Consider the following 15,198-nt stretch of genomic DNA (forward strand, 5'->3'; position numbering starts at 1 on the left):
TAAAAACACCTATATCCAAAATAGAAATATCAGTTGTGCTTCCTTAGCATTGAAGAATGACAATGCTGAAGTGAGATTCCCCATATCCAGTCTGCATTTGGCATTTGACACATTTATACACAGCTTTGTTTTACCTCCCATGTGGGATGGAAGAAGAAATGGATCTGAATTCAGCCAGCAATTACAATGCTGTAGTTGTAGTGATAAGAAGGGTTTCTTTTTATTAGCATCTCTTTGTGACTAGGAACAGTCAAGGAAATAAATTTTCCCCTTGATTTTATAAAGCATTTCAGAGTAAAGCTTACCCTGTATCTGATCAACAAATACTACACGCTGTCGTTAGACCTGTGTTCATTTCGCAGCTTGTCAGCAGGAGCACCTCTGGCTTTAAACAAGCTTGTGTAATGTTTTAAACATAGTGCTCAAAGAGGCTGAAAGCTTGAATTTGGAGCTTCAGCCCCCTTGGCTCCATCTGTGGTTCCAGCCCCACACTGGGTAAGCTTCCAATTCATCCTGCACGCAGCGAGCTGCCTGGTTTCCCTCCTAGTCAGCGGGAGATGCACAGCTGAAATTACACATTGAAAAAGCAAACAGCCTCAAACAAGGCACTAAAATGAAGGCAACAAATCCAGTATTCGGCTGTCTCTGGAGCCAGGGTCTGGGGAAAGGAACAATGCTTTAAAAAACCAAGCAGAGAGAACAGCTTCACCCGTGGAAATTTTCAACTAATGTGCAAACTGTGCCTCAGCCAAGGGCCAGTGCAAGCCCTGTATCCACACAAACCAAACCAGATTGTCTCACACTTGGGCAAAGAGAGTGGGAATAGAGGGAGAGAGGTTTAAATTCTTTGGCCTCCCTCATACAGAAACAATGTGTGTCATGTAGGAGGTGACGGGGGTGAGAAGTTGAGAGGAAGCAACATCCCTTACACAGTATGATTTAGAATTTCTCCTACTGCCCAACCGCTTGTTGCGGTACAGCACAAATAATAATCCATGGACATAAATCACCTGCATCCAGTGCAAACTCAATGATGCTTGATTCTGCAAGCCCCACCTGAGAACCATGCAAAGCCACAGATGGAAGCTGGAGGAGCTTCTCTGCTTCAGTTGCTGTGTACTTTGTCCATGTCCTGCCAAATTTGATCTTGAGCCTCTGCTGATATTATTAGTAAGATCCTATTATTTTAGGGGAAAAGGGTGCCTTTGACACTGATGGTCAATTTTATGATAGTTAAATTCAGCGGTTAGTGTCCTCAACTATTTCAGGTGTGAGATAAATCTCCCAAAAAGTGTTAAGAAAGCAGCAGGACAAGGTTGTTTATTTTACATTCCAAAACCAGGATTTGCTATCAGGAATGAGACTATAAACGACAAAAGTGAGTCCCTTCTTCAAGGGCCTGCCATTCACATTTGTATACTTCAATTTGCATCCAACTGCAGGAAAAAATTCAGAAGCAAGTCCTATTCCTTGATGTTAATCCAATATTCTTGTTAGTTCTGGTTTACATAGGATACACTAGACTTCTGAGGAAAATCTCTTCCAGAGCTTCATTACTGGAGTCTGAATGCCTGGAATCAGTTGGGAGCCACTCATGTGCTGAAATATTCTTTTCCCAGGCATAGTTCTGTTTTGCACAACCACCTCTGTGAATCTCACAGACCTCTTTAGGCCTGCAAAGAAGCATTTCAGTGCCTGAGATGTGTCTTTTGGGAATAATATTGCCACCAATAGTATTAAAGGTCTTGAAACATAGAGTAAAGCGTGACTGTAGAAGTTTGAAAGTTGGGGGATTATTGTTAAGAACAGAAAGAATAGCTGCCTCTTGGGAAGAAGGAGCAAACCAAGATGAATCCGGAGCTTTGGATACAGTGAAAGCTTCTTCCTCTGCACCCTTGGCCCTCACTCCCAAGAAGGGATGCTAGTGCAGGTAGAAAGATGACTCACAAATCTAAAATAGGAAGAAAACTGCCCTTTTGCTTTAGACCCTTGTTCCAGGAGAATGAATCAATCCCCTGAGTGTTTGCAGTTCAAATCTTGCATAAGGCTTTATGCATGAGGATTCCCAGCTTGTTTAGATTTGGGAATCATACCAGTTTGATTTGTCTTCAAATGGAGTCAGAATTTGTACAGCTGTTTGTTGTGTTTATCTCAGTGAAATTGTAAGAATTTACTTACAAGCAAAGTGTAAGGAGCAGCAGTTTTAAGATAAATTTGTCTTGCCTTTTCAAGGGCTCCAGCTAGAGCTTCTGCCCCCGTTGGCCTTGTAAAATGCACAGCTACTTGCAAAGCTCTGACATGAACTGTACAAAGTCAAGGCTTCCAGGCTAGCTGGGAAAGTTATGGTTTTTGGAGAAATATGAAGGATAAAACTAGTATAGTTAGAGCTACTATATATATATATATATATATATATATATATATATATATATATATATCAGATCAAGCTTGCTCCAAGAGAAAATTTTGCTTTATAAAGAAGAAAAATCCTCCATTCATCATGTAAATGTAATTTACTTTTAGAAAATAAGGGAGTAGCTGAGTTTGAAATTGAGCTCAGGGTTTTTGAGAAGCATTTTTTTATTTTTGCTTGCCTGATGATCCTGTTTAGTAGAAGCTTTACCTGGCCCTGCTCAAAACTCTGCCTGCCCTTTCTTTGGACCTGAAAATCTTTGCATCACAGGAGCCTCTCAATGACTTGTGTAAGGTTGGGGTTAGATCATGGGTGGGTAAAGAGTGGAGTTTGGGTAGAAACAACCAGGGATTTTCTAAGCCCACTCAGAGGTAGGAGGGGGCAAATATAGGGGGAAAATGACAGTGGTGCCACTGGTGGGTCACTGTTGTCTAAAAGATCTGCAAAGGGCTGGGCAGTGCAAGACACACGTCTGTACGCAGGGGTGCCTGAAATAGAACAGCCTATATGGTGGAACTGAGTTGTCTGTTCCAAAATCTTAAACCCTGGGTGTTGCAATGGCTGTAACAGCAATAAATACATGCTGCTGTAATGACCTAGATAAATAACCCGTTTGTGTTGCGCTGCTGAGAGTCAGGATGAGTGCACAGTGCTTGTGATTGCTGACAGTATTACACACCCACTCAACTTTTATATATCACTCACTCACTATCTGAGGAAAATTATTGTAATCACTCCTAAGGTGAAGCTCTTGCAGTACTGGGCATTTTGGTTTAATGAAATACCAATATCATGCAGTCTTACTATGTTGCATGCAGAAATATTTTTTAAAAATGCAGTCCAACCAGCCAAAATCTGGTAGGTTCTTAAAACTAAAACATGAATTTCATCTCTCTTGTAAGGTCTGTAAATCCTATTTACATGTTCAGTATAGGGCTGGAATTCCTCACGGGTGCATGCTTGTCCCTGGATTTGCTGGGCTTCAGGTAGGAGGGAAGGGCTCAGTGGCAAAGGACATCCACAGATGTTGCTGGTCCCAAAGAGAAGTCTGGATTGGGGGTGGGGTATTCCTCAAGGCCAAGTGCTTCACCTTTACCTGGCAGTAGTACAGCTTTTCAGAGATAATGTAAATCCCTTCCTTTTGGATCAGGCAGGTACAGACAAAGTGCCAAAGGCAGCATATTAAGAAAAGGGAGGATGCAAGACCAAAGGCAGACTGCTTAATTTGCCTGTGTCTGCACATGTTGGGTAGGTGCAACACATACAACTCAAACATCAATTTGCTCTTACGGTGCTCTTCGTGGCTACAAACAACATCATTTGTCATTGTCATGGGCAACCTACAATTTTCCATGTGACAAGTCTGAATGTCTACTCTTCCAAACCAAGACCAGTGAAACAGGCATGGTTGAGCTTGCATGTGCTCTTGTGTGTCTGTGTTCATCAGTCCCATGTTCGCTTGCTTGAGCAGTGCCACGTGTGCAGGAGCTGCTCTCTACGTGCCAGTTCTTCTGCATGGGCAAGACCTTCCTGTTTATAGGGATGTGGCTGTGGTGTCAGAGAATAGAAACTGTGCTGCATTTAGGACAACTAGTTACACTCAAATGGGAACTGAGTGTAACTTTAGTGTTTGGCCTAAAGCTGCCTTGGATCTCATTGAAGAGTGCTTGGTCTTCAAGCAGTTGGACTCTGGCATTTTTGCATGACAATAACAAGCAAGAGAGGAACAAATCAAGAAGCCTGTATTGACTTAATAAACTGTGATACGTTTTTGACTGTATATTTCTTGCCCATTTAGTTAGCGTATGTGTTTGCATTGATGTGAGCAATTGATTGAATTACTTTAGACAAAGTATTAGAAAAGTAGGTGCTTTTTTTTGCCATTGTTCTCAGAGTTTTGGTCCTCTTCCAGATTTACCAAGTCATCTGCATTTGGTGTGGGCTGACAAAAGAATGACTTTGCCACTTCTCTGTGGGATGCTTCGTTAGCTTTATATGGGGCTGCAACACAAGCAGCTGCTACAGAAGGTGACAGCTTTGTACAGATGCTTGATGCCTGTGTGATTCAGACCTCAGTTTGGGGACTCATCTTTAGAAACACTTTGCTGGGAGCAGTTGAAGAGGTTGCTTGGCCATGGCACACCCTGCCTTGCTAAAATATGTCTTTCCTGAGAGCTTAGGAGAGGAGTTGTTTTGACGCTCAAGATATGACTGTTAGAGAGCTGTATCACTCCTTAGATCTGTGAGCCAATCTGGCCTTTAAAGGATGGTCAAGAATTTGATCACTGGCTTCCTTGACAACTCTCAAAGGCATCATAAATGACAGGAAATCAAAAGTTCTCTTCTTTCAAAGAGTTTTCCCTTGTCCTTTAGTTGTCTTGGTGTCTCTCAGTGTCCAGCTTTGCTTGATTGCTTCCTTTTAACCAATCCTACAAAATATCCCATGAAGTTCAAAAGGGACAACACCAAACCTTCTCAGCTGGATCCCACTGCCTGTACCTAATGCAGAAGAAATTTTGTAAAAGACACCTGCATTAGTTACATGAAATTATATGAAAATCCCTGGCCACATTTACTGTGACAGGAAATCAGTGAAATAAGAATAAAGCACCAGTAAGTCATTGCTTTTTGCTGGTTTAAGCTGAGCAGTCGATACTGCCCCTTCCCTGCTTTCTATGCTGCAGTGCTAAACAAGGAGCCGAATGCGCCTGTACTGGGACTGCATCCATGCGCTTCCTGCAGTGTGTGCCTGCCGGCTCCATGCAGTGTACCCCCGGGCCTCCCATTTCAGACAGCATTTGCTCCCTAATTTTTGCATTTGTTCTCTCTCCTTTAGGATGGACGAAGCCCACGTCCTATCCCTCTGCCTGGCTACGAAGTCAGTTTGCCAGGTTCTGGTGAGAAGTTTGAAGTGAAGCACGTTTTTAAGCTTTGCCAGTCCCATCAAACTCTCTATTTCAGTGCTGAAGATGAAGAGCTGCAGATGAAATGGATGGAAATTCTCACCAAAGCTGCCAAAGGGGAGACTGAGGATACAGCTGAAGGGCTCGGCAACCCATAGAGCAAGTTTCATTTAGTTTCTTTCCTACTTGCTATAAACCATCACTTGAATTTGGTATTCATGGCACTTTGGAATCTGTATGGCTTTATATTTTCATGTGTCTGCATAGGAAATTCAGTGGTTTCTCACCTTTTATTGTAAATTTTTCAAGTACAGTAGTTACCTGCCATATATTATGTTAAAGGAAAAAGTAGTTATAGTTGTTGGTGGTGTCAATGCTGGTTTTAAAACAAAAGACAAGGAGCAAAGCATTAATTTTAACAAAGGTAATGGAAAACCATCAGTCTTTTGTTTTCCTAAATGTATATTTTCCAGTCCTTTTTATTGCTGTTGAGTGCAGGATGTGTATAGTCTGTGATTAGTTCTATAAATGCTGCCTTTTAAGTTAAATGTTGTAAAGGCTTGTGCTGTCCGCTGACATTCCATTCTCTGCCTCGCCTTCCTGGTAAGGTCTTTGTGATGTGTGAGCAATGTACTGAGTATTTTCCCATTGCTAAAACTATGTCTCTGCTATTTTGAGATGACCTGTTCACATGACAAATACTGTAGAATGGACTTCTAAAAATGACTGCAAATGGTGCAGAACAGAACATTAAGAAGCCTCATTGATTTTAAGCATTTATTATATTGATTGCTTTCTTTTGGAACCAGTACCTTCCTTCCTTCTATTGGAACCCATTTTGATGTAAGTGAACAAACATTTTATACTGCAAACTGGGTTATGATCAATAAACAAGAACATTTTTAGTACACACCATACAAAAAGGTGACTTTTTTGTTGTATTGGTTAATTTAAGTGGCCTAGATTTTATTTATATAATTTGTAAATAATGTTTCATAAGTATTTTAAGAATTTTTTAAAGACCTCAGCTAATTAACAGGATTTAGTGCATAGTATAAGAGATATTTGTATGAACTGAATTTGTAATTTAATTTTCCTGTTCACTTGTTTTTGTCTTATTTTCAAACGTAAATGCTTATCTATTTAAATAAAAATTCCTGCAGTTAACTCCTGAGCCAGATTTCCAAGGCACAGCAAAGTTTAGGTCAACATTTAATATAGGTTAAAAAAAATATAAAAAGTCCAAAACAAACCAAAAAAAAGGCATGTCTGTTCCTAGTGGTAGTAAGCATGTAGTATCAATCAAAATGAAATAAAATCTGTCACAGTACTGTATTTTTAAATGGTTTGGTTTAACTTTTGTTTCCTCTTCAGCCTTCTACAATTTCTATTGGTAGAGAGGAAGAAATGTTCCATACAACCAGAGTTTTTTTTGAATTGTTGAATTTTTTTGATTGTTGAAAATTAGTGATCTGCATCAGTAAGTATTTTTTGGACCTACAGAAAAGGACTTATCCTTGCTTGGGGTTTGGTTTACTTTTTACATTGGTGTAATAAACCATATCTCTGAAGTCCATGATGATAAAAAATTAGAGGCCATGTATTTGATTATCTACTGGGAAATTTTCATGAGACTTGCATCTTTCCTCTCCTCCCTACCCACCATCTCCCAACAGCCAACACAGAAAAGATTTCTTGAAGAGTAGCTTTTACCATGAAAAGGAATTCTTTCCAGTGTGTGTTATTTCTTCTCCCAAGCTTCCTTGAAAATATAATGACGTAGAGTGCTTGCCTTGAAAATTTACTCATTTAGTAACATTTCTGGTTTGGAGGTGGGGTTTTTGTTTGTTTGTTTAACATTCTATCATTCTATGATTCTAAGCAAATCAAGGGAAATGTGCTTAGTGAACACATTAACAGAACATGCAGTAATGCAACAGCAAAGCACCCTCAGAGAACGGACCCAGGCTGTTGAATGCTACAGAATGCTGTTGTAGGAGAATCTCTCTTGGTCTGCATTGATTGACCAGCAACAGGGTCCCAGAACACAGTGCTGCTGTGAAATCAGAATCAAATCCTCTGAGAAATCACTACACGTCTCTGAAGGCTTGTCCTAAACTTACAGCAGGATCTAATCTTGTCCAGATTAAAGGCTGGAGGGTTAGGACCTTTGTTTAATTCTCCTTCCTCATCTTCTCTCATTTGGAAGGAAGTGGGAACTCCCAAAGCTGAAGAAATAGGCATCACTGACACGATTTGTCATTAAAGCTGTAAGCTTTAGACTTTCCTTTGTCATAAAATCTGTTCTGAGCTCAGCCCGCTTCTCTGCAGGGGTTAGCACAGGGCTTCAGCATCCCATGGGTCCTACCTAGGCCTTTGTATTAGTGCACAAATAAGATTTAAGCCACTAATAGCCCCTTTCTAGCTTTGCATAGAGCTGAATTATATATGTTGGCCATAATAAGACCAGAGAAAAAAATTTAGTTGTGGCAGCAGCAGTTAAGTTTAACCAGGGGACTGAATTTTTATTAAGTGGGGATTAAAAGTACAATACCCATAGTTGTGGTGTCCTGACATCAGCACATTTCAGAAAAGATGCCAAAAATCACGCAATAAGCCGAGAACGCTCTCTGTGCATGAGGGATGTGGCCTGTGGAGGTGCACCAACAAACCCTCTCTCTCCCCTTTGCTGCTTGCAACTATGAAATAAAACACACCAGGTCTTTGTGACTCTGCCTGTCAGGTCAAGGCACCAGACCCCACCTACCTCATATATACCTATACATATATACCAATAGCCACAACATTCCTGCCCTGAGCATGGCTGGGGCAGAATTCAAGCTGTGGTGCCCTGGGCCCTCAGGCACTGCAGGATCCCAGAATTCTGCTGTGTTTGGGGGCTAAACCTCACAAATCTGTGAGAGCTTGCTCAGTCCTTCCCGTTAACAGTTGGATTAACCTTTCCTTTGGCCAGCTGGAGAAGCCTTTCCTTTGTTTCTCCAGGAGCTGCTGTCTCTCTCCAAGGTGCCCATAATCTCTTGCCTGAATTAAACTGGCATCTGTAATTTTTTTCTTTTTTTTCTTTAAATTGACAATCACAGATTAAGGGTTTGAACAACCCTGGATCTATTTCAGGAAGATTTCATTAACAAATCAATTAGCTGTATTTAATCTCATTCGCACACATTTTTCATTCTGAGTGCTTTTTTATTAATTTTCCTATTCTGCTAAAATGTGGTGTTATGCCAGTAGAAAGAAGAGCTGGCAAAGGCAAAATACAAAGAGCTGGCAAGGACAAGGGAAAAAGGCAGTGACAGAGCAGACAGAGGGGGCCAGTCTCCAATTATTTATTTCCTTCCTCGAGGTGGAATGCATTTTGGTGGGTGGCTAATTTTGCAGGTGGTGAGCAGTAACCAGGATGAGGAACAACACAGAATTATGACTTGGAGAGACACAGCATTCCAGAAATTAGCTGAATCCAGTTGATCCACCTACATCTTCTCCACCTCTATTTGAGCCTTTGGTGCTGTACAAGCAATACCTGAGGTCTACCACTGTGATCCTTGGAGCTTGGACAAGACTCACTGTCAACACCAAGGCTACAGGAAAGCAAACCAGTCAATGAAGAGGTTTCGTTTGAAATTAATGTCTCCACTTAAAATGATGAAGAAGGAATGTAAAATTATCAGGGCAGAAGTTGTGTTTTTGCTAAATGATGTGTGACTTTTTAGTATCTCTGGTCCCAAATTGCTCATGGGTATCTAAAGAACCCGGTATATTGTGTGCAGGGTCCATCAGGGACAAAAGTAGGCATGGACAAATCTGCTGAGAAATAGGAGAACTGTGAAATATGGGAAATGGATAGACCTTACCTGCTGTGCCTGCTGTGGACCATCAGCACCAGGGACTCTGGGCCAGGTTTTCACAGAGGCAAATGGGACTGATTCATTCAGATGGATTATTTATTTTTTACCTTAATCTTCTATAAAAAGGCTAGATTTCAGTGCGCTCATCTGGTTTATTCATTCTCCAGCCTCTGTGTTGTCTATGATGGGTTACACAGAGTTCATTGACTGCTTTTCAAAATGAGAATGAATATGAGGTTTTAGGAGAACTAGTGCCACCATATCAATGTCTTGCTGTGATCAAAGGAGGGCTTTTGCTAAATCATAGAATCACAGTATCATTTGGATTGGAAGGGACCTTAAGATCATCTTGTTCCACCTCCTGCCATTAGAACACCAGGGTGTTCTAAGCCCTGTCCAACCTAGCCTTGGACACTTCCACTGATGGGGCAGCCACAGCTTCTCTGGGAACCTGTGCCAAGGCCTCACCACCCTTACAGGAAAGAATTAAATCTGAACCCCATGAGTCCCCACGAGGTAAGCACAATCACAACCACTACCTGTATGTAAAACTGCTTCTAAAGGTGATGCAGGGGAGGGAATGTGCATCCCAGATCTTTCTTCTGTGCTCACGGAATTCCTTGTCACTGACAGATGCTCACAGCTGCCTCAAAGATGACAAAGCTGTGAGTTTCTTGTTTGATGCTGGAGCTGCTTAAAGAGATAAAATACAGTAGAGCAGTGAAAATGAGGAATATGTTTTTATGTCCATTATAAACATCCTTACAGGTGGAACAAAGTAATTACTGTGCTTGGGCACATTGGGACTGTGCGTATGCCAGTCTCCCTTCTCCAACAGTGATGTGGAGATGAGGCTGGTGGCTTTGGGAGGTGAGCACCTGTACCTGCTCAGAGCACACAGCATAGCCAGGTGAGGAACCTGTCTCCAGCCGTGGCCAAAGCAGATGTGAAGGAACATGTATAGATGTGTGACTCCCAGCTGCCTGACACTCAAAGATATCCCGAGCTGGAGACGGTACCTGGCCTTTAACAACGCCTCAGAGGATTTTTGTCCTAGAACTTAGCTGATGACTTTTTTCACTGTAAATTTTTTTTTTTACTATCCACAATATCCTGTGTCAAAGAATTCTGTAGCTAAACCCCACCTTGGCTAGAAAGATTTTTCCCTTTTTTTGAAGCTGCAGTGCTGGCACCTTCTAGGTCTGGCCTGGGAGCACCACTGAACAGCTCCCCTTTAACCTTCCTCAGGACCCTGAGGGTGCACAGAACTCTCCTGGGTCTTCCCAGGTGTCTCTTTCTGTGGCTACAGTGTCTGGACTGCTTTTTTGTTCCTTGCTGGGTAGCTCCGACCACATTTTCTTCCCCTCCTTGAATCTCCTTTCTTTGTCCACACAGGACATGAGGTGGGTCAAGGACAGATGCTGGGGCAGGCAACTTCTGTTTTCACATTTCTGTCCCAGACTGTTTATGTCTGGGGCAAAAATATTTGGCTATTTTTCCTCTTCAGCATCTTGTGCCACTTTGACTGTCTTTGATGTCTTGAACAACAGTGATGTGTCAGGACTTCACTGGTGGGCAATATTTCCCTTAAAGTCCCTTAAACCAGGTGGAAGAAGAAATATTAACCATTATCAGCACAGGCTGTTTTGAAGTTGATGCTAGACATGTATATGCATATCCTTCAGTCACTGCCCTTTGCTAAATGAGCAGACTGACAATGTTGCAGAGCATCTGTGCAATTATACTTGAATGCACCACTTTGTGACAAATCCATTACGTGAATTGAAAAGGGCAAAAGGTTAAAATAAAAATGGCTTAATAAAATTGCAACAATCCATTTAAAACTGCGCAGGGGAAATGCAGAACTGTGAAAAGCACTGAGCATCCACCATAAAATAAAATAAACCTTTATTTGCTAGAATGGACACTGGGAAGCTCCTTGGCTGATACAAATAGATGGATTTAGTTACAACTGTCTGTTAAGTTAGGTGAGGATCTGACCATACAGCTTTGTTTGATCTTTAAGCACTTCTGCTTCCTGCTAAGCCTTAGGTAATAAGTGTTTTACAGCACAGCTTTTGCTGTCCCTAGATGCACAGTAGACTTGAGCAGGATTCCACTCCACGTAGAGTCATTTGGAGACAAGGGCTCAGCAGGTTTTCATTGCTCTTGGCTTGCAAATAGTTAATGTTCTCCCTCAACGGTGAATTTTCCCCCATTTCTCCTAGCACAGAGAAAACCTGACACTACAGCATTATTCCAATAGCTGCTATTTTTTTTGCCTGAGAGATCAATTTTGTGTCAAATTTTTGGCATAGTAGCAATTCTTCCCTGATTTCTGAAGTATGCACTAGGCTTAGGATAATATTGCATTTCTGTAAGTCTGTTATGAAGTCATCACTCAGGAACAGCACGCTAATGCTTTACTATGTTCCTTAGAGATCGCTTCCTGTTTTGAAGAGATAAAAACAAATCCAATATGCATCTCATGCAAGGGCCTAAAGCAGTCACTGGTATCACATGGGCTCAATCCTCTTCCGAGTTACACAGATCAAATCCCCAGGATTTATTTGACCTGAGGGCTTGGCATATGTGCCAAGTGCACCACAGAAACCTTACCCCGGCGCTGTGGTTCGGGACAGGTTCAGAGCAGATTCCACCAAGTGAGTGGTGTTTCTCTGAAATGAGGGAAATTTACTTGATGCTGATATTCACAAGGGCATCGAGTGATAGGACAAGGGGAAACACCTGTAAGCTGGAGGAGAGCAGTGTTAGACTGGATATTAGGAAAAAATTCTTTACTAGAAGGGTGGGGAGGCCCTGGCACAGATTGCCCAGAGCAGCTGTGGCTGCCCCATCCCTGGCAGTGTCCAAGGCCAGGCTGGATGGGGCTTGGAGCAGCCTGGGATGGTGGAAGGTGTCCCCGCCCATGGTAGGGGGTGGAACTGGATGGACTTTAAGGTCCCTTAACCATTCTGTTTCAATGCTTAATTTAGGCTTATAAAATATAGAGCTCATCTCTGGTAGAGAATAACCAGATATAGAATGAATATCCTGACATTTGTAAAAAATAGACATTAGGAGAAGGCAATTAATAAATCAATTTGCAAGGCCACGTCTGCTTAACTGGAGCCATGCTGATTAGCCCCAAACAATGCTGGAGGAGATAGCTTGCATGAGTGCTCACAGCAATATTTTATCTTGGATTGAAGACACAAATGGTTGTTCTCAGAATGTTTGTTTTTCCAAGCTACTGACAAACAGAATGTGTACTGATGCCACTTGGCCTGTCACACTATATTTACTCATTTCTATAACAGAAGGAACAAAAATGTTCCCTCTTCAAATTAGCTTAGCATTTTCAGGCGCTGATGGGATATATGTAGCTGTGTGCTGCTGTGTTTTTCTATACTGTGTGCATTGCACTGCACTTAATAGTAATACATGAAAGTAGTTCCTGAGCTGTGGCCCCAAGCTGAATCCACCACCTCCCTAACATCTACTAGAAAAAAGGAAAACACACTGGAGTTTGCAGCAGGCAAGCAGGTCACTTGTTATCAGCCATAAGCCATCTTTACATGAGCACCACAGAGCTCTGTGCCACTGATAGCCCAGGGGAGTCGCTGGAGGAGCCAAAATGGAACTGGGTGTGGGCATACATGGTGTCCTTGGCAGAAATGATTCTCCAGGTCCTTGTGTGCAGTGTTCCTCGGCACAGCATTACTCCTCTCTGCTGAGAGAAGCAGTACTTTATTCCCACATCTATCACAGAATCACAGAATGGTTTGGGTTGGCAGTAACCTTAAAGCCCATCTCGTTCCACTCCTTGCCTCGAGTGCTGTGTCCAGTTCTGGGCCCCTCAGTTTAGGAAAGATGTTGAGATGCTGGAGCATGTCCAGAGAAGGACAACAAGGCTGGTGAAGGGTCTGGAACACAAGTCCTGTGAGGAGCGGTTGAGGAAGCTGGTGTTGTTTATCCTGGAGCAGAGGAGACTCAGGGGTGACCTTATCACTCTCTACACCTCCCGGGCAGGAGGGTGCAGCCAGGTGGAGGTTGGTCTCCTCTCCCAGGCAGTCAGCAAGAGGACAAGAGGACACAGCTTTAAGCTGCATCAGGGGAAGCTTAGGCTGAACACTAGGAAAAAATTCCTCACAGGAAGAGTGATAGGGCATTGGAATGGGCTGCCCAGGGAGGTGGTGGAGTCACCATCCCTGGAGGTGTTTAAGAAAAGACTGGATGTGGTATTCGGTGCCATGGTCTAGTTGACAAGGTGGTTTTAGGTCATAGGTTGGACTCAGTGATCTCAAAGATCTTTTCCAACCTAATTAATTCTGTGATTGTGTGGGTGAAACCTAGAGCTGGGAGAGGAAAAGCCAGGTGGCAGAGTGAAGCCACCTCCCTGGGGCAGCAGCACGACTGATCCAGCACCCTGGGGGATGGGAACAGCTCTGACAACCCAACAGATCATTTCCTGTAACTTCTAAGGATCAGGTTTTTCTTTCAGGAATCTAATTGCTGAGCTTTTAGCTATCACACCTATGCATGTGTGATCTGGCTAAACCGAAGCTGAGGCCGAGAGCTACTATTCTCTTTTTCAAGAGTCACAGGACAAGCAACAGGGTCTGCCTGAGGCTCTGAGCAGTGTAGGCAAACCCAAGAGTCACTGCCTGGGGCTGAGGGGCCGATGATCAGCTGAAGAAGCTGGTGGCAGTAGGGCCGGCCAGAAGAGGAGAAAGGGGATCAGCTTGCTGCTGCTGGAGGGCTGGAAAGCTGCTGTCGCCGGGCTGGGACTTGGGAGCATGTCCCTGCTTGTGGCCAGGTAAGCCCTGCAGCCGCCCAAGCAGCTTTGCTTGGGACTGTCGCTTCAGCAGTCTTGTGCCCTTGGCATGCCTGGAGCCAGCACTAATAACTAGGATTAAAAGAAAGACAATGCCTTAGGGCAGCTTAGTGAAATCCAACAGTTTGATTGAATCCAATCAAACAATCCCTAAGCAAAAGCAGCAAGTATCTGGCAGGGGCTGCGTGGCTTCCCCTGATGCTGAAGGTGAAACCAGGGGCCTTAAAAATTATGAGCATCTCCATGCTACAGCCCAGCAAAATGTTTTTAAGATGCTCGCCCTGTTCGCTTCCTTTCCCTATCACCTTTTTGGATCCACTGCCAGCGTCAGCAAATCAAGGATCTCAACAAACACTGCTGAGACCCAGATTCACTGTGGTAATGCTGCCAGGGCAGCAAGTGGCAGGGGGGGTGACATGGCCAGGATGTGACAAGCAGAAAATGACACACGCAGTGTGTGCAAGGCACTTGTGTTTCACCAAGTAGCCTGTGCATGTCTGTGTGCGCCACCCAGCTCTGGGTAGGATGATGGACCTGGGAACTATCCAGTGGGTTTAGCTGCAGATCCCAGTGAAAACAAACACAACTTTGTAGACCATAAACTGGATGTATGCGATTCAGCTCCTGGAATGTAACTGCATGAAGAGCAGTAGACAGTGTTTGCAAGACTAGACCCACGAGAACCAGACTGGGTACCTGAGGCTCTGCAGGCTGTGAACGCCAACCTGGCTGCATCGGGGACTGACGGCAGGTAGTAGAGGAGGAGAGGAAGTGGACGGGCGGCAGGCAGGAGGCACGGCAGGCAGCGAGGGGCAGGCAGCGGGCAGGGCAGGCAGGGCGGGCAGGGGGGGATAGGCAGCCCCGGCCCGGCGTCCCGGGCGGTGCCGCATCCCCGCCCGGCCGCTCGTGGGGCGCCGCGCGGGCCGGGGAAGGGCCGGGCCGAACCCCGGCGCTGTCAGGGCACGGCGCTTTCCGGCGCCCCGGGGCTCCGGCGGCGGCCCGGCTGCGCCAGCCCCGAGTGGCCCCTCCTCTCTCTGCGCTGCCCCTCCTGCCCCGCCCCGAGGGTGTCGCGGAGGGGCCACGGGGCGGGCGCCTGGCGGGGGCTCCTGCGGGACGTGCTGCTCCCCCCGGCCCGGCCCCGGCGGAGGGAGGGCGGAGGAGGGTGCGGGTGCACCTGCC

The 15,198-nt window shown here is 44.3% G+C and overlaps 1 protein-coding gene across 4 annotated transcripts in view; it reads left to right on the forward strand.

Moving 5' to 3' along the window:
- Positions 1-6,586, forward strand: part of FGD3 (FYVE, RhoGEF and PH domain containing 3) — a gene marked incomplete at its 5' end in the record, with an annotated part of 102,284 nt that extends 95,698 nt beyond the window's left edge. For 2 of the 4 annotated variants that reach the window (XM_082289078.1, XM_082289079.1), the window contains one exon: positions 5,250-6,586. In XM_082289078.1, coding sequence (XP_082145204.1) covers positions 5,250-5,474 — 225 coding nt within the window. In that variant the 3' untranslated portion in view covers positions 5,475-6,586. Of the gene's footprint in view, positions 1-3,563; positions 3,787-4,325; positions 4,442-5,249 lie in introns of those variants that run through there. The other 2 variants (XR_014226743.1, XM_082289080.1) reach the window with 2 other exon arrangements.
- Positions 6,587-15,198: the final 8,612 nt, after the last annotated feature.

The sequence above is a fragment of the Coloeus monedula genome (assembly GCF_965178545.1).
Source record: "Coloeus monedula genome assembly, chromosome: 11".
In the NCBI taxonomy this organism is placed as follows: domain Eukaryota; kingdom Metazoa; phylum Chordata; class Aves; order Passeriformes; family Corvidae; genus Coloeus; species Coloeus monedula.